General features: G+C 41.8%; 2 protein-coding genes across 8 annotated transcripts in view; one reads left to right on the top strand and one right to left on the bottom strand.

Annotated features, from left to right (window-relative positions):
• The window catches only part of LOC133618415 (sentrin-specific protease 7-like), a 32,280-nt gene extending 14,011 nt beyond the window's left edge, over window positions 1–18,269 (bottom strand). For 4 of the 7 annotated variants that reach the window (XM_072913186.1, XM_061978778.1, XM_061978795.1 and 1 more), the window contains exon 1: window positions 1,623–1,711. The gene's annotated coding sequence lies outside the window, so the exon portion shown is untranslated. Of the gene's footprint in view, window positions 1–1,234; window positions 1,536–1,622; window positions 1,712–18,239 lie in introns of those variants that run through there. The other 3 variants (XM_061978786.1, XM_061978762.1, XM_061978770.1) reach the window with 2 other exon arrangements.
• On the top strand, window positions 2,341–12,646 carry ftcd (formimidoyltransferase cyclodeaminase). Its single transcript, XM_061978742.1, has 15 exons — window positions 2,341–2,515; window positions 2,718–2,831; window positions 3,636–3,819; window positions 3,901–4,029; window positions 4,097–4,185; window positions 4,261–4,440; window positions 5,633–5,770; window positions 6,382–6,513; window positions 7,017–7,078; window positions 7,141–7,267; window positions 7,331–7,492; window positions 7,572–7,615; window positions 7,678–7,816; window positions 7,888–7,983; window positions 8,047–12,646. Exons 2-15 carry the CDS (start codon window positions 2,778–2,780, stop codon window positions 8,128–8,130), a joined length of 1,620 nt encoding a protein of 539 aa, XP_061834726.1. The 5' UTR covers window positions 2,341–2,515; window positions 2,718–2,777; the 3' UTR covers window positions 8,131–12,646.
• Window positions 18,270–20,226: the final 1,957 nt, after the last annotated feature.

Genomic DNA, 20,226 nt, shown 5'->3' on the forward strand with positions numbered 1-20,226 from the left:
TTCAATGCTACACTTTTTCATATATTTCACACAGTACTGGACATCACTATTAATATGACAAGCCAGAGTTTGCTGAACGCCTCAGAGACGAAAATATATAAAAATTCATATACTTGCACACTCTTAATTTGTATTATACTAATGTACAGTTTAGTGAGTACCTGACTCAACATAACTGAGTGATTGTCACTAACACTACTATTACTCTTCTGAGTAATAGTAGTGTTAGTCACATCCAAAGACATGCACCTGGGGTTAGATTGATTGACAACACTAAAAGTGGCCCTAGTGTGTGAATGTGAGTGTGAATGTTGTCTGTCTATCTGTGTTGGCCCTGTGATGAGCTGGCGACTTGTCCAGGGTGTACCCCGCCTTCCGCCCCCGTGCAGCTGGGATAGGCTCCAGCTTCCCCCGCGACCCCGAAGGGGACAAGCGGTAGAAAATGGATGGATGGACAATTACAGAGTGGCCGTGCCAGCAATCGGAGTGTTGCTGGTTACTGGGGTTCAATCCCCACCTTCTACCATCCGAGTCACGTCCGTTGTGTCCTTGGGCAAGACACTTCACCCCTTGCTCCTGATGGCTGCTGGTAAGCGCCTTGCATGGCAGCTCCCGCCATCAGTGTGTGAATGTGTGTGTGAATGGGTGAATGTGGAAATACTGTCAAAGCGCTTTGAGTACCTTGAAGGTAGAAAAGCGCTATACAAGTATAACCCATCCATCCATTTTCTACCGCTTATTCCCTTTGGGGTCGCGGGGGGCGCTGGAGCCTATCTCAGCTACAATCGGGCGGAAGGCGGGGTACACCCTGGACAAGTCGCCATCTCATCACAGGGCCAACACAGATAGACAGACAACATTCACACTCACATCCACACACTAGGGCCAATTTAGTGTTGCCAATCAACTTATCCCCAGGTGCATGTCTTTGGAAGTGGGAGGAAGCCGGAGTACCCGGAGGGAACCCACGCAGTCACGGGGAGGACATGCAAACTCCACACAGAAAGATCCCGAGCCCGGGATTGAACCCAAGACTACTCAGGACCTTCGTCTTGTGAGGCAGATGCACTAACCCCTCTGCCACCGTGAAGCCCACAATTTATCATTATCAATAAATTATCTATTTAGTTGGAATCCACTAAAATGTGACTACAGCTTCAACTCACTACGCATATAGTATCCAAAGCGGCACATTTGTTTCTTCTTTGTACCAGTATACCACACAAAAACTCACTTTGGTTTGGGAGAGGAAAAAACACCATCGATTTTGTTGCAGAATGTTTCTTTAACGAGCGTTATGTAGACACTTTAACAAACGTACGTCCCTACAGAAACCTTACCATTACAACTAACGTCTCTGTATAGACTTTGGAGATAAAAAAAAACTAATGTCGAAGCTTTACTATTACAACTATTTAGTGTATGCTGCTGGTAACACAAGACTGCTAACAACTAGTTAGCTAGCAAGCTAGCCTCTAGCAAGTTGCTAGCCTAGCTTCCTGGCTGAATGACATCAAAATAAAACCTCTCGGGTGTCCTTGCGTAGTTCCTAAAAACAGTAAAGTCGGTATGTGTGCAATATCTTGCGCTAGTTTGCGCATTCCGATAGTAAAGTGGCATACCATCATTCCGCAAGCATCTCGCGAATCAGTTGTTAGTCGCCGAGAAACAGTAACTAGTTACGTACGTGACGTAAATGCGTAATCTACATAATTCCACTATTTCGACGTTGTTGTAACGTTTCGATGACAAATAACATAACTCGAAATACATGAATTAACAATAATGATGGTGTAGAATTTAGTGTGTATTATTTGCAGGGGAGTTCATTGTTGATTTATTTAGACTTTGAGGACATTGTTTTTGGTAATTAATTTCCTATTTCACTTGCTCTCTATTTTAAGATTTCATCCAGCTCTCCCTAAAATAATGTTGTTAACAAAAGTCCTCCCTAAGCAATATAACAGATACAAACGTCAGAAAAAGTGCAGTTTTTTTTTTAACAGAAAAGTAAACATGGTCATGCTCAGGTCCGTAGTTCAAAGTTCAAATGCAAGTGACAGTTAGCCAAAGAATGTTGTTGTAACCGTTGTCATTTTTTTATGAAATAGTAGTTGATGTTCAACTAATGAGCTAACATGACCTTTGACTTCCAAAAAACATGTTTTCAGTTTGTCTACACAAATATTGTACACAGAACTCGGGGGAGGGACCTTTGTTCATTGGAGTAATGTGGTTCTGTGTCTTTAAATACTCAGTTGCCTAGTGGTTAGAGTGTCCGCCCTGAGATCGGTAGGTTGTGAGTTCAAACCCCGGCCGAGTCATACCAAAGACTATAAAAATGAGACCCATTACATCCCTGCTTGGCACTCAGCATCAAGGGTTGGAATTGGGGGTTAAATCACCAATAATGATTCCCGGGCACAGCACCGTTGCTGCCCACTGCTCCCCTCACCTCCCGGGGGGGTGATCAAGGGGATGGGTCAAATGCAGAGGACAAATTTCACCACATCTAGTGAGTGTGTGACAATCATTAGTACTTTAACTTTTTTACTTTAACTTTAACTTAAATCCCTGACAGTGACACACATTAGTAATGAACACATTTATCTCCAGTACACATTCTAGCCTGCAGGGGCGCACATGTAAATGATTTAATACTGCAGCCTCCAGGTCTGCAGACACATATTATTGGCGTGTGTGTGCATGCGTGTTAGGATTTAGGAGTGAAGTGACTGGTCCAGGCAGTTCCTTTTAGAGTTCCGTGTGAAGACAGCATGGCTCAACTGGTGGAATGTGTCCCAAACTTCTCAGAGGGGCGAAATCAAGAGGTAATCTTTTATTGTTATTATTATTATTATTATTATCATTATTATTATTATGTAATATTTGTCCTTCAGGAATTGTCTTATGGTCTGTTGGTTGTGGTTCACACAATTTAAATGTTTAGGTCTGCATGGGCACACTTCAACACACCTTTAAATGTATGTGTGCGATCGATTGATTGCTCGATTTTATTTATTTATTTGACAGGCACAGTACAATTAAACATTGTTACCCATAGGTAACAAATGTCAAAGTACATACGATTTCCAGTCACAGGCTAATTTGCAACCCTCGTCCCTGGTTAGGCTTTTAAAGAAACGTTGAGAAAAGTGAAAAACACAAAAGGATTAAGACAAGCACAACATAAAAATACATAAAAAATAATTGGCCCCATTTGTCCATACGACATCCAGTTCTATTGCTCACGATTCTGAATTTCCTTAAGCCACTTTTCCAGTTTTTTGGAGAAAAGGTTCGACTGTGACTTTAACTCCAGTGGTAAATAGTTCCACAGATGTGAGGCCTTCACTGAGAACGCAGACTTACCCAGAGTCGTCCGGCAACTTTTCACTTTACAGCTCCCACCGATTGCAGCTCAAGTCTGCACACCTTCACTACTGTATCTGTGTATTTCTGTACACATTACATCAGGGACTAATCCATTAAGACACTTGAAAATAGCTTTTAAAAGTTGATTGACTGACTGATTGATTGAGAAGCAAGCTGCAGGAAGCTCAACATGATTAATCCTGGACTCTTTGTTTTTCTTATGTGAGAGAAGAATACATGTTCAAGTGATATCCTTTCAGGTTATTGATGCCATCTCAGCGGCCATCAGCAGCACGCCTGGCTGTAGCCTGTTGGACGTCGACCCCGGTGCCTCCACCAACCGGACTGTTTACACGTTTGTGGGCACTCCTGAAGCTGTGGTGGAAGGCGCGCTGAACGCTGCCCGTCATGCATTCAGCCTGATCGACATGAGCCAACACACAGGTGAGTCCACAAAGATACACATACACACGCACACACCATTATTTCTTTCATGTGTGTGTGTGTGTGTGTGTGTGCGCACAGGGGAGCACCCTCGTATGGGAGCGCTGGATGTCTGTCCTTTCATTCCTGTCCAGAACGTCAGCATGGAGGACTGCGTCCACTGCGCCAACATCTTTGGACAGAAATTGGCGTCCTTGCTACACGTGCCTGGTCGGACGTCTCTCAAGAAAATAAATCAAATGTCAATCAAAAACTTGAACCAGTTTTGTGTTGTCAGTGTTCCTTTACGGCGAAGCAGCAAAAAACGAAGCAAGAAGAAGTCTTCCGTCAGTGAGAGCTGGCGAGTATGAAGCTTTACCCGACAAGGTGACGGGTCATTGAACAAATCAGACACAATGACTTCTTTTACTTAAAAACTAATTTCATCCACTTTCTTTCCAGCTGCAACAGACGGAGTGGGCTCCGGATTTTGGACCTAGCACCTTTGTGGCATCCTGGGGGGCTACAGTGACTGGCGCTCGTAAGTTCCTCATCGCCTACAACATCAACGTGATCGGTACCAAAGAGCAGGCACATCGCATTGCACTGGACATCAGGGAACAAGGACGAGGCAAAGACCAGGTGCATGTTGGGAATATTGGATGTCTACTTCATGACATAATTGAAAAATGAATAAGTAATGAGCAATATGATAGATATGATCAAAGTAGGGCTACAACTAACGACTATAATGATATCTTTACAATTAGTCGACGAATCGGATTATGAAGCACATACCTATAAAGTGGCTCTAATTTAGCCATAGGCTTTTAGATGTATCATGATATACTTTTAAGTGTGTGCTAACTAACAAATAAGACAATAAAGATGAATATTTCATTTACAAATATTTATTTATGAACTGCTCATCATCTGCTACGCTCCCGCATCACAGACGCACTGTCATGAAAAGTATTGTCTCCTTTGTAAAGTGATCAAGTTATTTGTGTTTTTGATGTGTATGGGTGAAATATTACTCATACATGTCCTTTTCCACCCGCAAAATCACAAGCGATGAGGTCTCTGAATATTATTGACAAGTCCTGGGCGATAAAACATAAAATCTCTAATTTTTTACAATAAATTAGATTTGCAATGAATATAAAATTACAGAGTTACATTTCACTTTTATTTGATCAAAAATTAGCAGTTTTAAAGGAGATTAACATTGCCACAATTTACAGGGATACATGACATCTTACTCTGAGCAAAATATTTTCTTTGATAAAAGGTATTCTTTTCTGAACCAGTGTAAAAAATACTTGTATAGAATCATTTAGAAAAAAAACGAATTATGAGCTTTCTCTGGGATTCAAAACCTCTGTCTTGTCAATTATTCCACCACAGTAAGATCCTTTTTAACATAAGTGTGATTGTTGTTGCAATCTTGTCTTGGATGCTTCTGTTTTAGATGCTGGAATAAGGTTGTTGTGCTTTTTTTTTTTAAACAAACTTTGCAGTGTGCAGTCACTTGTTTCATGTCTGTTGCAGCAAATCCAAGTCACTGACACCAATATTATTTTCTCGCTCTTGCACTCGTTAGAAGTGGCCATGTTGTTATGTACAGTATGTGTGAATCTCCACCAAGGAAATGAAAGATGGGTGGAAGCTACGGAAACTCCTGGTGGCAAAGAGTATGCCGGAACAAGAAAAAACAAATATCTTTTTTTTTTTAACTCGAGTTTTCTAGGCCAATTATCAACATGTGAATTTGTTGGAAACTCATTTTACTATCGATTTCTTTTGTGAACGCTCAGCCACGTGTTTATCTCAGCCAGGGTTGCTGAAGAAGGTGCAAGCTATGGGCTGGTACCTTGAAGAAGCTAACATTGCTCAGGTGTCCACCAACATCCTGGACTACCAACAAACCTCCCTTCACTGCACCTATGAAGCCATCTGCAAGAAAGCTCAGGTCTGATGTTACTCATACACACATGCTCATCATGACATCATTTCATCTTGACATGATCTGATGTCTGATGTCATCTTATGATGCCATGATACACCATGATATATAATATACCATGATGTCATGACATAATCATGCCATGGTATAATGAGGCCATAATATTATTTCATGATTCGATGATGTCATGATACAATGATACCATAGTCTAATGATGTTAATGATATGATGATACCATGGTCTAATAATGCAATCGTTAAATAATGTCATGATGTATGATGATGTCATAATATAATGATACCATATTATAATGTCATGATATGATGATGATGGTACGAATTCATGATGATGTCAAGATATGTTGCCATGGTATGACGCTGGGATATAATGATGTCATGATGTTGTGACATTATTGCTATATATATATATATATATATATATATATATATATATATATATATATATATATATATATATATATATATATATTGTTGCTTACTTGCTTACTATGTGAAAATTATGAAAGGAGCGTAACTTTGACTACGCAAAAAAATAAAGCAACCTTTGGAAAAGGAAAATGAGTTCCGTCTGCTGACAACTTACACTCATGTCTTCAGGATCTCAGGCTGCCGGTTGTCGGCTCTCAGATCGTTGGTTTGATTCCTCTTAAAGCTCTTCTGGATGCTGCAGACTTTTACATCCATAGAGAAGAACTCTTCATCATAGAGGAGGAGCACAAATTGCGGATGGTGAGGAATAGTGTACAGTACCTCAAGGGCAGGCTGTGTCTCTAATGGAATACTTGCGTCAGTATACTTCACTTAGTTTACTCGTCTGTGTGTAGTAAGTAAGTACACAGTATATGTAGTGTACTTAGTTCTTAGTACACTAGTGTCTCAAATCTATTACCATTGTTGCACATTTATAAAACATGACCATCAGAATATTTACGTACCTTATTTTTGTGTTTATTACTTTCCACTGCTTCGGGTTGTTCCTCAGCTAAGATTTTTTTCAGGTATATCCCTCCCATTCTGCTATGTATATAGTCAATATAGAGAGTATTGAGGGTTGAAAGTGTTCGTCACTGCACCCTCACCCATTGTTCTACTGTACTGCATTTTACCCTTCATACTATGAACTTGAAAGACCTTGGGTAAGTATGTAAGAACACCAATAGAGACACAGTAAAAGAGTTCATTGGTACCGACTCCCCAGGTTTCTAACCTTCTAAACTAATGTGCATGGTCAGGTGATCAGCAAGCTGGGTCTGGACTCGCTGGGTATCTTCAAAGCAAAAGAACGAATTATCGAGTGAGTTTAACTCGGCTAATGTTGTTACACGTGCAAACGTGACGTATTGTATACCTGTGCAGGTACATGGTGAGGTCGCAGGACAACGGCCGCCTGGTGTCTCTTCCTCTGAAGGAGTTTGTTCACAGCGTCGGAGCTCGAACAGCAGCCCCCGGTGGAGGATCAGTGTCTGCTGCCGTGGCTGCCCTGGTAATAAGCTGTTTGTTCAGCATCAAGTTCGACTCTGTTACCATGATAATGTTTGTGCTGCAGGGAGCGGCGCTTGGCGCCATGGTTGGCCAGATGACATACGGCAAGAGACAGTTTGAGAGCGTGGACGCTGTGATGAGAAGGCTGATTCCTCCATTCCATCAGGCCATGAATGAGCTGCTGGACATGGTGGACAGCGACTCTTCTGCTTTCAACACTTACATGGTGACCATTTACTTCCTGTGTTTACATCATCCGTATCCATACCATTGTCATACCCCATTCTCTCATTGTTTGAATGTAGGCAGCTTTGAAGATGCCCAAACATTCCCAGGAGGAACTAAAAAGGTAAAAAAGCTTGTGATCATGTTGCAGTAATGTTTGATGGAGGTTGTGTTGCGTCCTGACAGACGTGAGGCAGCGATGCAGGACGGTCTGAAGCGAGCGGTGAGTGTCCCGTTGGCTCTGGCCCTAAAAATCAGTGTCCTCTGGTCGCCGCTCAAAGAACTTGTCCTCTATGGGAATATCAACTGTAAATCAGACGCTCAGGTGCGTAATCATGAGGTTTGTGCACCCGGCCATGTTACTGTAGAAAACTTAAAAGGCTGTGTGGCTTCTAGGTTGCAGCCAAAGCGTTGGAGATGGCGGTTTTTGGGGCATACTATAACGTCACCATCAACCTTCAGGACATCACAGATGATAATTTTAAGATGGAGGTAGATGTCCAACATTGAACGAGGCTCGCGTTTCCACACCTGACCTCTTGTCTTGTGTTGCAGACTCAGTCCAGAGTCACAGCGTTGTTGCAGGAAGCGAAAAGCTGCGTCGCCGATATCCTCGATACTGCGGACAAGCGCACCTGAGCGCTGACATGAAATTGTATTTAAATCTTCCAATTCAGAAATTGTCAGCACCTTGCTCAAAAAGGTTCATTATGTCTTCTTATTCATTTACTTTTCAAATGTTCTTGTAATCAGACAATATTTTTGGTAAATTAGATGGAATATTTACCTGACATGTTTCTACAGTCATCTGCACTCTTCTTCAGAAGGGTCACCTGACCACAGTGATGTGCTGCTCAGCTGTTCTTATAGGCGTGGCCAACCAGGCAGATCTGTCAAGTCTACCTGGTTGCCCCCCCGCCGCTTGATGGTCATCCTAATTGATGGTTTCCTTCGGCCGCTTTCTTAGTTCGATCGCCTTCTTAATCCATCGTTTGAACTTTCTGTCCTGATGATTTTGGCGTTGTCCCAGTCCATGATGTGTTTATTTTGCAATGATCTGATATGGCTGATTTTAAGATTTCCTGTTCGGATTTTTGTTTTAGGCTTCTTGTATACCTTCCAGTTGTCTCTTTTTCACATTCTTTCTGATGTTCTTTCTTCTGTGTGTTGAATTTCCTCCCTGTTTCTCCAATGTATGATTTTTTGCATGATTTACACGGGATTTCATAAATTTGCATTTGTTGTCTTGTTGTATTTGGTCTTTTGGATGTACAAGTAACTGTCTTGTTTTTGTGTGAGGTCAGTCGAAACATGTCAGGTAAAAATTCCATTTAATATACCGAAAATATTGTCTGATTCCAATAAAATTTGAAAAGTATTGTCAGCACCTTATTGGCTGTGCAGCATTGTACAATATTGTGCAGTAGTTAATAAATAGATATTAAATATGAATAAAAATAAATCACGCAATATTTATAAACTTGCACTAATTTGCAATAAAACAGTCCATATACTGTATCTAATATTAACAGCTAAGGGGTGATACGATGCAAAACCCACTTTTTCTGCCTGTTGGCACCCATTTTTTACATATTTGGGAGTGCAGAAAATGGGAATTCAAACCATGGAGGCGTTGCCGAGATATTTATAAAACAATTTTGCTTTCTTCCAAACAAGCTGTTGGATGTCTGCCCTGACTTGTTAAGTCAGTGGATATATTTATGCATGGTAAATATGCTGTTCCCATCCGAGATGTAACAGCTAGCATAAACTCATTTCCTCAAAGATTCCTCCAATGAACAGGCGACGTGTTGTAATCGGCAGAAATATTTATTGAAGAAAATGTCAAACTGCAATAAAACATGTACACTGAAAAGTACCACAACTTAACTAACAAATATACAGTAAAGTATATCTAATACATTTTGCGAATAATAATCAACATAAAACTTTTCCTAAACTTATTAAACTAAAATGCACTTCCTGGCAATGCCACATGAAAGGAGCTGAATGCGAAAGGTGAATGATTGTGCCACCGTGCACCAACATATGTCTCTCCCAACAAAATGACTGCCTTCTGGATGTTACAGATAGTTTCTGTATAACAGAATGTGCCAAAATAAAGGCCCCAACTTCCAAATACATTTTAGCCAATTAAGTCCCTAATCTGTTACAACACACTCCAGAGGATGCCACAACCACATAATACCTGAGTCCAACAGGAGAACCAACTAGGAGACATGCCTGAGGTACAGTATGTCTTTAGGTGCAGGTGGGACGTCACCTTTACGTCCACCTACCTTGAGGTTTGGCTTCTTGCTGTGCAACTTTCTGTCGAATCTCCTATTGGTATCTTTTTTCTATCCTTCTTGTGTTTTGGTGTCCAGTCTGCTGGGAGACTTAGAGGTGCTCTGTGTGGACGTCACCGAAGCGCTGCAGTTGCTGTAGCATCCGTCTTGACGCTGTATAGTCCTTCTGGGTTTCTCAGTAGTTCCTTTTTGTTTGCTCTTGTCATTGTGCTTGTGCTTTGGTTTTCCTGACCTGTACCTCCTCCTTTGCTGGAGCCAGAAGCAAACCTGACATTTGTGTTTATTCCCACTCTTTTCTTTTTGTTCAGCTCTGCGAGTAGGTGATGAACAGCCAAACCGACTTCTTCTTTGACTGGACTTTTTCTTCTTTGTTTTCATTGGACGAGTAGATGGGGAACTGTGTGATTTAAAGTTCTGTCTGTTTTCACCGTGATGATCATCATTTGCACAGTCTCCGTCTTCGTCGGCAAGCAATTAATTATCCTCAAACCATTCAGGATTGTGGTGCGAGTGCTTTATTTCTTGTTGTGAACCCTCTCTTGCGGGGACACCTTCTCAGTCCATCAGCATTTGTTTCAATCAATCAATCAATCAAAGTTTATCTATATAGCCCTTAATCATAAGTGTCTCAAAGGGCTGCACAAGCCCCAACGACATCCTTGGCTTAGATCCCACATCAGGGCAAGAAAAAAACTCAGCCCATCGGGCGCAATGAGAAACCTTGGAAGGGACCGCAGATGTGGGGACCCCTCCGGCCCCCGAGTGACCGGTGCAATGCCGAATCGATACAGTTAATAATGTGAGAGTCCAGTCCATAGTGGGGCCGGCGGAGGAACCTCGTTCATGTAGACACGTCGCGGCGCAGAGACATCACCGGCTGATGCATAAGGAGTGGTCACCCTGGGTTCCGACATCATGTGCAAGTTTGAATGTGCTCTCTTTCTTAGGAGTGTGTGCGCCACCTAGGCAGACGTCGCCAACAATGACCCACCCAAGGTCATGCTTCTGGGCAAAGGGAACACTACAGGGCCACTATACTGCTGACACACCTTATGGACAAAATGTCCGCAGTGGAATCCTGGGAGGTATTTGGTCCGCTATAGTTCGCATGAGATTGTGGTGGTATACTGCCTCCGGAGTTCGAATCTGTGCTCAGCAGTTGGGGACATTATTGTGTTCTATCAGGGTGGGAAGCGGAATGGTTATTTCTCTTGTGAATGACTCAACAACGTAACCATGGGATTTTCCTTTGGTCACATTAATAACTCCAGCACATGTAGACAGGAGGTCTTTTACTGACAGTCCTTTTACGCCAAAGGCATGAAAGAGCTCTGTCTTAGCTGAGATGTTGCATTGATTGTCTGAGATCGCTTAATTACAACGTTTTGCTTTCTACCTGATTACCTTGTGGATTTACGTTGACCAGGCAGATCTTCAAACATAATTTCCCACTGCTACCTGTGCCACAGACTTGTGTACACATTGTACTACCAACTGAGATTGATACATCTCCAGGGGCCGTCTCTAGCTACCCGCCATTGTCTTTAGATGGGTTCTTGGGGTCTTTGACTCCTTGATTACAGGAGCTGGATGGAGTGCAGCTTCACGTCTTTCACTTTTGCACTCTGCACATCTTATTGAAGTTACACGGTTCCTTGTCAGGTGAGAAACTGACGCACAGTAGCAAAAACATATGCTGTTGTCTTTGAGGAATTTCGTCCTGTCGTCTCACAGCATTGCTCGAAAGTTCTTGCATTTCTTAAGTTGGTGCGTTTTATATGTATTAGTACCTACTTTTGTGTATTTGGGATCTGCATTGGTCCCAAGAATCAAAGTGTGGAGGTATTGTAGAGATTCTTATAAATAATCTTGCCTTCCTTCATACTTCCGCCAAATGAGCCGTTCGGAATTTGCACAACCTGTGACGTTTAATTTATGTATAGTCCGCACGACAACATGCCTAAAGTATGGCCCGAAGAATGAAATTGCTCTGTTATTGGTTGCATTAACCAATACAGGTCACAACACACACCTCCAGTCTCATCTGAAGAACTAAATAGTGCCTGGTTAACTTTTTAGTTTTGTGGCAATGTGCCTTCAACTGGGAAGAAGCATCTCTTTATGTGCCAACAACTTCGGAGAGTCCTGCTTCACAAACCTGTGACAATATAAAGACACATATTTCCAAAAGTTACTTTTAATGGCGGAGTCGGTAACTACTATTTATGGCAATAAAGGAGAAACTGAAACGATAAGTAATAACAGTAAATTGGCGATGTTAGCTCAATTTGTAGTTTAGCCTTCTAATGTAGGACAACAGCTTCATCAACCTCAGGTAGACTATAAATAATTTTTCTAAAAGCTACTTTTTAAGGGTAAGATTATTGGAACGACAGACATAATACGAACCATTGAGGTGCATTCATTTTAAGTCTTAAAGCCCAAGTTTCTTCTCCAGTTCTTTTTTGCATCGAATCTGACTCTGGCTCGTAAATATATAGTTGAAAGCTAAAATCAGTCGCTGTTGCCATGTATGTTGCATCTCAAACGTTGAATACACTTAGAAGGAGCTATGTTTTCCTGCAGAAAGTATACAGTATACATACTTACTGTGATGTTATGAGCTAGGGAATATAAGAGCTACACTACCCAGCATGCAACAGTAGTGATGACATGCACGGTATCCCCGGTGAAGGCCATGTCGGCAGCTAGAATGTGGTTATGAGCACGCTATGTGAGTAAATGTTGAGAACTCAGCCAACACGCCTCGTCTGCATTTATTACAATTAGACAGACAACACACTTACTATGTGAGAAGTAACAATAAATAAATCCGTGAACCTGAACATGGTTTCTCTTGCCTACTTCTTGCTGCTAGACACCGGGGATGTATATTGTAGCGTCCTGGAAGAGTTAGTACTGCAAGGGGTTCTGGGTATTTGTTCTGTTATGCTTATGTTGTGTTACGGTGCGGATGTTCTCCCAAAATGTGTTTGTCATTCTTGTTTGGTGTGGGTTCAAAGTGTGGTGCATATTTGTAACAGTGTTAAAGTTGTTTATACGCACACCCTCAGTGTGACCTGTATGGCTGTCACTTGTGTGAGCGTCTGAGCCTCGTATACTACGTGACTTTGCCGGCACGTATGGAGGCAAAGTGGACGCCAAAGACACTGTCTTTAAGGCACGCCCCCAATATCGGAGTCCGTGTGGAAATCGGGAGAATGGTTCCCCCGGGAGATATTCGGGAGGGGCACTGAAATTCGGTAGTCACCCGGGAAACCCGTGATTGGTAGATTCCTTCAGCTCCGCACACAACGCTGTCAAGCGCCATTCATATAAAACTTGCGGGCCGCACTAACATTGAACTTTCATATTAAGGTGGGGGCCGCAAAATAACGTCTCGCGGGCCGTAATTGGCCCGCGGGCCACATGTCTGAGTCCTCTGCCCTAAATGATTTATCAAAAGCAGGCCTGGGCAATTATTTTTACTCGGGGCCACATTGGTTGGTGTGTGGCCCGTGTGTATATATTAGGGCTGGGCGATATATCGATATACGTGCGATATAGAAAATTACTATATCGGGATATTCAAGTATGGGTTCTCACACAGTTGCTTTTAGCTGCGGGCATTACACTGCAGGCTTCTCACTCTGTCTTGTCGCTCCTTCTCACAGACAGCAAGTGAAGCTTCTACACACATCACATACTGTCATGTCATACGTCACATACGTATACACCTTCCTTGAGCAGAGAGGTAGCAGCATGGCTAAAGTTAGCTGTGATGTGAGTGGTAATACGAGAGAAAGAAGGTGCGAATCTGGTAACAATTGAAGGAATAATTAATTCCCAAGAAAAACAGCACGGGGTCCATCGTCTCGTGGTGGTTTGGCTTCAAGAGGGAATATGTCGAACAGACAACCGTAATTTGTTAAGTGTGGGGCGAAAGCGTTTCTACAAAAAGTAGCATTACTGTGCTTGAAACTCCGCATGTCAACATCTCCGTTCAGTGCCACAACATCAAAATGCCAGGGCAAACACTTCCACATCAACACCGTATGATAAAAAGAGTCAACAAAAGGAGATAATGTCCGCAGGAACCTACCACATAGCGAAGGACAAACACTATTTGATTTCCTATTATGCAGCTCGTTTTTATTTAACACTTCTTGAAATATCTTGTGTGACATCATGTTTTAAACTAATCGCTTGTTTTAAAATGTCTCCGACAATCTTGCACTTTTTGTTTTGGAAATGACATGAATGTTTGTGCCACTGCTTAACAACTGTTTAATAAATACAGTTTTGGTAAATTGACATAGTTGTGATTTCCTTCTCTGCCTGAAAGTTCAAAAGTAGCATATATTAATGCAGTATGAAGAAGAATGTTTTAATGTAGACACATAGAATCATCATACTGCTGTGATTATATGCATCAAGTGTTCATTCAGGGCTAAAAAAAAATAAAATAAAAATTAGAATAAAAAGGCTAAGGCAAAATATCGAGATATATATTGTTTATCGCGATATGGCCTAAAAATATCGAGATATTAAAAAAAGGCCATATCGCCCAGCCCTAGTCTGTATATATATATATATATATTTCATCCCTACAAGCCTGTATCTGTGGTTGTTACATATATATATATAATTTATAATAAACTTTTTTCTCACTTTCTTCAGCCTGAAAGAAATGTGTTTTATTATATACCACCCCAGCATGTCCACATTAAACAAACGCAACTAACTGGTCTCATCATGCCGGCACAGAAGCAAGGCACTACTGTGTAACAATGGCCACACCCCCATGCAATGTACCCTATATATATGTAACAATCACAGACACTTCAATAAGCACGGATAAATAAATGATAAATAAATGATAAATGGGTTGTACTTGTATAGCGCTTTTCTACCTTCAAGGTACTCAAAGCGCTTTGACACTACTTCCACATTTACCCATTCACACACACATTCACACACTGATGGAGGGAGCTGCCATGCAAGGCGCTAACCAACACCCATCAGGAGCAAGGGTGAAGTGTCTTGCTCAGGACACAACGGACATGACGAGGTTGGTACTAGGTGGGTATTGAACCAGGGACCCTCGGGTTGCGCACGGCCACTCTTCCACTGCGCCACGCCGTCCCGAGGATACATAAGGATCACAGGACTTAATAACTACAGGCCGATTGCACTGACGTCTGTGGTCATGAAGTCCTTTGAGCGCTTGGTCCTGTCGCACCTCAAGGACATCACCGCCCCCCTCCTGGACCCACTGCAGTTCGCCTACAGAGCCAACAGGTCTGTGGATGATGCAGTGAACCTGGCCCTCCACTTCATCCTGGAGCATCTGGACTCCCCAGGAACCTACGCTAGGATCCTGTTTGTGGACTTCAGTTCTGCCTTCAACACCATCCTCCCTGGACTGCTACGAGACAAGCTCTACCAGCTCAGCGTGCCCGACTCCCTCTGCAGTTGGATCAATGACTTCCTGACAGACCGAAGACAGCACGTGCGACTAGGGAAGATTGTCTCGGACAGTCGAACCACGAACACTGGCACTCCTCAGGGCTGTGTACTCTCCCCCTGGCTCTTCTCCCTGTACACAAACTGCTGCACCTCCAGTCACCAGTCCGTAAAACTGCTCAAGTTTGCGGATGACACTACCGTCATCGGGCTCATCTCGGATGGCGATGAGTCCGCCTACAGGAGAGAGGTGGACCGGCTGGCGTCCTGGTGCAGCCACAACAACCTGGAGCTGAACGCCCAGAAAACAGTGGAGATGATCATGGACTTCAGGAAAGTCACAGCCCCACCATCCCCCCTCACCCTGATTGACTCTCCCACCCCCGTCTCCATTGTGGACTCCTTCCGTTTTTTGGGCACCACTATCACCCAAGACCTCAAGTGGAAGACGACCATCAGCTCCCTCATCAAGAAGGCCCAGCAGAGGATGTACTTCCTGCGGCAGCTGAGGAAACTTAAGGTGCCGACCGAGATGCTGGTGCAGTTTTACTCAGCCATCATAGAGTCCATCCTGACCTCCTCCATCACCGTGTGGTTCCCCGGCGCCACAGTCCAGGATAAGCATCGCCTGCAGCGCATCGTACGTGCTGCTGAGAATGTGATTGGCTGCAAACTCCCATCCCTCCAGGACTTGTTCTCCTCCAGGACCAGGAGGCGTGTGGGTCGGATCACAGCTGACTCTTCTCAACCTGGACACACACTATTCTCCCCTCACCCCTCAGGCAGGAGACTACGGTCCATCCAGACCCACACCTCCCGCCACCTGAACAGTTTTTTCCCCTCGGCCATTAGGCACATGAACAATAACTCCTAACAGTAGCTCCCTAGAATTCCTTCTAAGTCTATAACAAGATCTGATAGCTCAGTTACAGCTCTTGTTATTACCAAATCTGTGTTTTATGTTACACGATTGTACCAAGAAAAATTCCTAGTTTGTGAACCCGTTCTCAAACAACGGCAATAAAACGATTCTGATTCTGATAAAATCCCCTGAAGAGAAGGGAAACCTGCGAAACAGGCTTGCGGGGATGAAATAGCCTCTGTGTTTATATATATATATATATATATATATATATATATATATATATATATATATATATATATATATATATATATATATATATATATATATATTAGAGTTGTACGGTGTACCGGTATTTGTGTAGTACCGCGATACTAATGAATCATCTTCAGTACAATACTGCCTCTGAAAAGTACCGGTTTTGGTAATATATATACACAGTATATATTGTATACAATCACACAATCATCAGCCAGTCACTCCTCTGTTACACAAAAATATCCTGCTGTTATCAAACTCACAGTGTCATGTTAAAAATCAGAACTGAAAAAACAAGACGAGTGAATATTGTCACACAATTATCAGTAAGTCACTGTGTAACAGAGGATGATCCATATTATTTTATTACTGATTTTTAACATGCCACTGTGAGTTTGTCTTTGTCTAATGTTTGACACAATATTTTATCTGTAAAAAGTGTCTTGCATTCTGCTATATGTGTGCTTGGTTCCTTTTTTAAGGATCACTTTAAACATGTGTAGGTTAGTCAACATTAGTGAAAGAATTTCCTAAAATGCCGTAGAAAAGTGTAAAAGCGAAATACACAATACAAACACTCACAATATGACTGACAGAATGCTAAAAATATTATGAGAGACCCCCACGAAAAATTTTATGGGATTTTACAGCCTTTTTGCTGCGTAAAAGAATGTACATGAAAATAAATAATGTGGGATTTGTAATATTAACTATGAATGATAACAATATATAATATGGAGAACATATGAATGTCTCTCCTCTTTACTTCCCAGACGATTGTCTTGAGATCGATCTTTTTCAATAAAGCAAAATGCAACTAATATGCAACAAACATGGCGAAACATGAACACAAAAGACAAAAAACACCCACAGATCCATATAATAATAATCCATATAACATCATTTTGCTGCAGAAAAGAACTCGGTTGGAGAAATCTGCTTCCCTGTCCCTGACACTCACATTGCAGGCTGGCTGCTGTCAACAAACCCCGCTCACTCTGCTTCTTGCCTCGTCTGCTTGCTGCTGCTCGGCGTAGATAATCGTGATAATATATCACTCAAAAGCGAAGTTTGGATGGTGAAGTTTTAAAAAAAATAATTTGGAGATGTCTGGCGGGCCAGGTTGAAAAACTTAACGGGCCGTATAAGGCCCACAGGCCATAATTTGCCGAGGTCTAGTAAAAAGGCACTCATGTGACTGCAGGGCGCCATGTTTGCTTACGACTTTGCGCCTAGTACAGCTGGAGGTTTGTGTACACTGCACATCCTCATTCCACATCTCTTTTAATTGATTTAGTTTTTTTTGCTGTGTAAACATGCACAGTTAACATACTATTTTGCTTTAATGTTATTGATTTTCATGATCACAAACATACAAGTAAATCAACAGTCCATTCACTGTAATATATATATATATATATATATATATATATATATATATATATATATATACTGTCTAGTTATGTTTTGTTTGTTTGTGCTCTCCCCTAACTTGAAAAGGGTTTTGACTTTTTGACCAGGGGTTACACTGGGACTTCACTCTTTGTTTTAATCCAATGATGAGACAAATCTCTGTTTATCCTTTTGTTTTGGACTTGATTGTCTCTTTTTTTTTCATTGAATAGTTGTAAGGTGAAAAAACTTTAGAAAAGGTGGACAATTACAAAAGCAATTAAGGACCAATATAAACAAATTACAATAAATATTTTTTTTAAGTAAAAGTGTTTCCAAAAGTACATATAGTGACCCTTAACAGCTTGGATTTGACATTTAAACATTTTAACAACCTCTTGGCAATTAAAATGAATTCAACACATCAAATCAAAACATCAAAATAATATAAGTCATCTCACCGTCAGCCACCCTGGTCTCTGTAAACAGTTGTCACTACTGTATTTGGCAAATTCTCCTCAAGCAGTGTTTGTTGGCCTGAAGTCTGAGCTGGAACTGCAGACTTAAAAGGAGTGGATTTGATTGCTTCAGGTGAGAGAGCCTTCCTGATTACTGATGGTCTTCAGCTGTTGGGAAATGTTGCCTGTAATTCCAGTTCTGTCCTCTGGGGGGAAATGGGAGCCAAACTGACATTTGGACATGAGGCCCTTCTGTTTGGGTGAAGGCTTTGGCCTTATGTAGAGTTTGCCAAAACATACACATATATACAAACCCAAAACCAGTGAAGTTGGCACATTGTGTAAATCGTAAATAAAAGCAGAATACAATGACGTGGAAATCCTTTTCAACCTATATTCAAATGAATAGACTGCAAAGACAAGATACTTAACGTTCGAACTGGAAAACATTGTTATTTTTTGCAAATATCAGCTCATTTGGAATTTGATGCCTGCAACATGTTTAAAAAAAGCTGGGACATTTGGAAAAAAAAGAGTGAGAAAGTTGAGGAATGCTCATCAAACACTTATTTGGAACATCCCACAGGTGAACAGGCTAATTGGGAACAGGTGGGGGCCATGATTGGGTATAAAAGCAGCTTCCATGAAATGCTCAGTCATTCACAAACAAGGATGGGGCGAGGGTCACCACTTTGTCAACAAATGCGTGAGCAAATTGTCAAACAGTTTAACAACATTTCTCATCCAGCTATAGCAAGGAATTTAGGGATTTCACCATCTACGGTCTGTAATATCATCAAAAGGTTTAGATAATCTGGAGAAATCACTGCATGTAAGCGGCAAGGCTGAAAACCAACATTGAATGCCCATGACCTTTGATCACTCAGGCGGTACTGCATCAAAAACTGACATTAATGTGTAAAGGATATCACCACATGGGCTCAGGAACACTTCAGAAAACCACTGCCAGTAACTGTTTGTCGCTACATCTGTAAGTGCAAGTTAAAACTCTACTATGCAAAGTGAAAGCCATTTATCAACAACACCCAGAAACGCCGCTGGCTTCGCTGGGCCCGAGCTCATCTAAGATGGACTGATACTAAGTGGAAAAGTGTTCTGTGGTCTGGCGAGTCCACATTTCAAATTGTTTTTGGAAACTGTGGACGTCGTGTCCTCCGGACCTAAGAGGGAAAGAACCATCCAGACTTTTATAGGCACAAGGTTCAAAAGCCAGCATCTGTGATGGTATGGGGGTGTATTAGTGCCCAAGACATGGGTAACTTACACATCTGTGAAGGCGCCATTAATGCTGAAAGGTACATACAGGTTTTGGAGCAACATATGTTGCCATCCAAGTAACATCTTTTTCATGGACGCCCCATTCTGCACATGTTACAACAGTGTGGCTTTGTAGTAGATAATGCAGGTACTAGACTGGCCTGCCTGTAGTCCAGACCTGTCTCCCATTGAGAATGTGTGGCGCATTATGAAGCGTAAAATACCACAACGGAGACCCCGGACTGTTGAACAACTTAAGCTGTACATCAAGCAAGAATGGGAAAGAATTCCATCTGAAAAACTTCAAAAATTGGTCTCCTCAGTTCCCAAACGTTTACTGAGTGTTGTTAAAAGGAAAGGCCATGTAACACAGTGGTAAAAATGCCCCTGTGAAAACTTTTTTGCAATGTGTTGCTGCCATTAATGCCTAAGTTAATGATTATTTGCCCGAATGCAGCTGAGATAGGCTACAGCACCCCCCGTGACTCCAAAAAGGGTTAATCGGTAGAAAATGGATGGATGGATGATTATTTGCAAAAAAAATTTTAGTTTCTCTGTTCGAACATTAAATATCTTGTCTTTGCAGTGTATTCAATTGAATATAAGTTGAAAAGGATTTGCAAATCATTGTATTCTGTTTTTATTTACTATTTACACAACATGCCAACTTCACTGGTTTTGGGTTTTGTATACTGTATATAAACAATCCTTA

This window comes from Nerophis lumbriciformis, linkage group LG01, assembly GCF_033978685.3.
Source record: "Nerophis lumbriciformis linkage group LG01, RoL_Nlum_v2.1, whole genome shotgun sequence".
Classification (NCBI taxonomy): domain Eukaryota; kingdom Metazoa; phylum Chordata; class Actinopteri; order Syngnathiformes; family Syngnathidae; genus Nerophis; species Nerophis lumbriciformis.

Bases quoted from the DNA above. Each gene is read 5' to 3' on its own strand.
- ftcd (XM_061978742.1), top strand. From the start codon at position 2,778: ATGGCTCAACTGGTGGAATGTGTCCCAAACTTCTCAGAGGGGCGAAAT. The intron at 3,820-3,900 runs GTGAGTCCACAA...GTGTGCGCACAG, and splicing joins CGACATGAGCCAACACACAG to GGGAGCACCCTCGTATGGGA. The intron at 7,817-7,887 runs GTGCGTAATCAT...TGTGGCTTCTAG, and splicing joins ACTGTAAATCAGACGCTCAG to GTTGCAGCCAAAGCGTTGGA.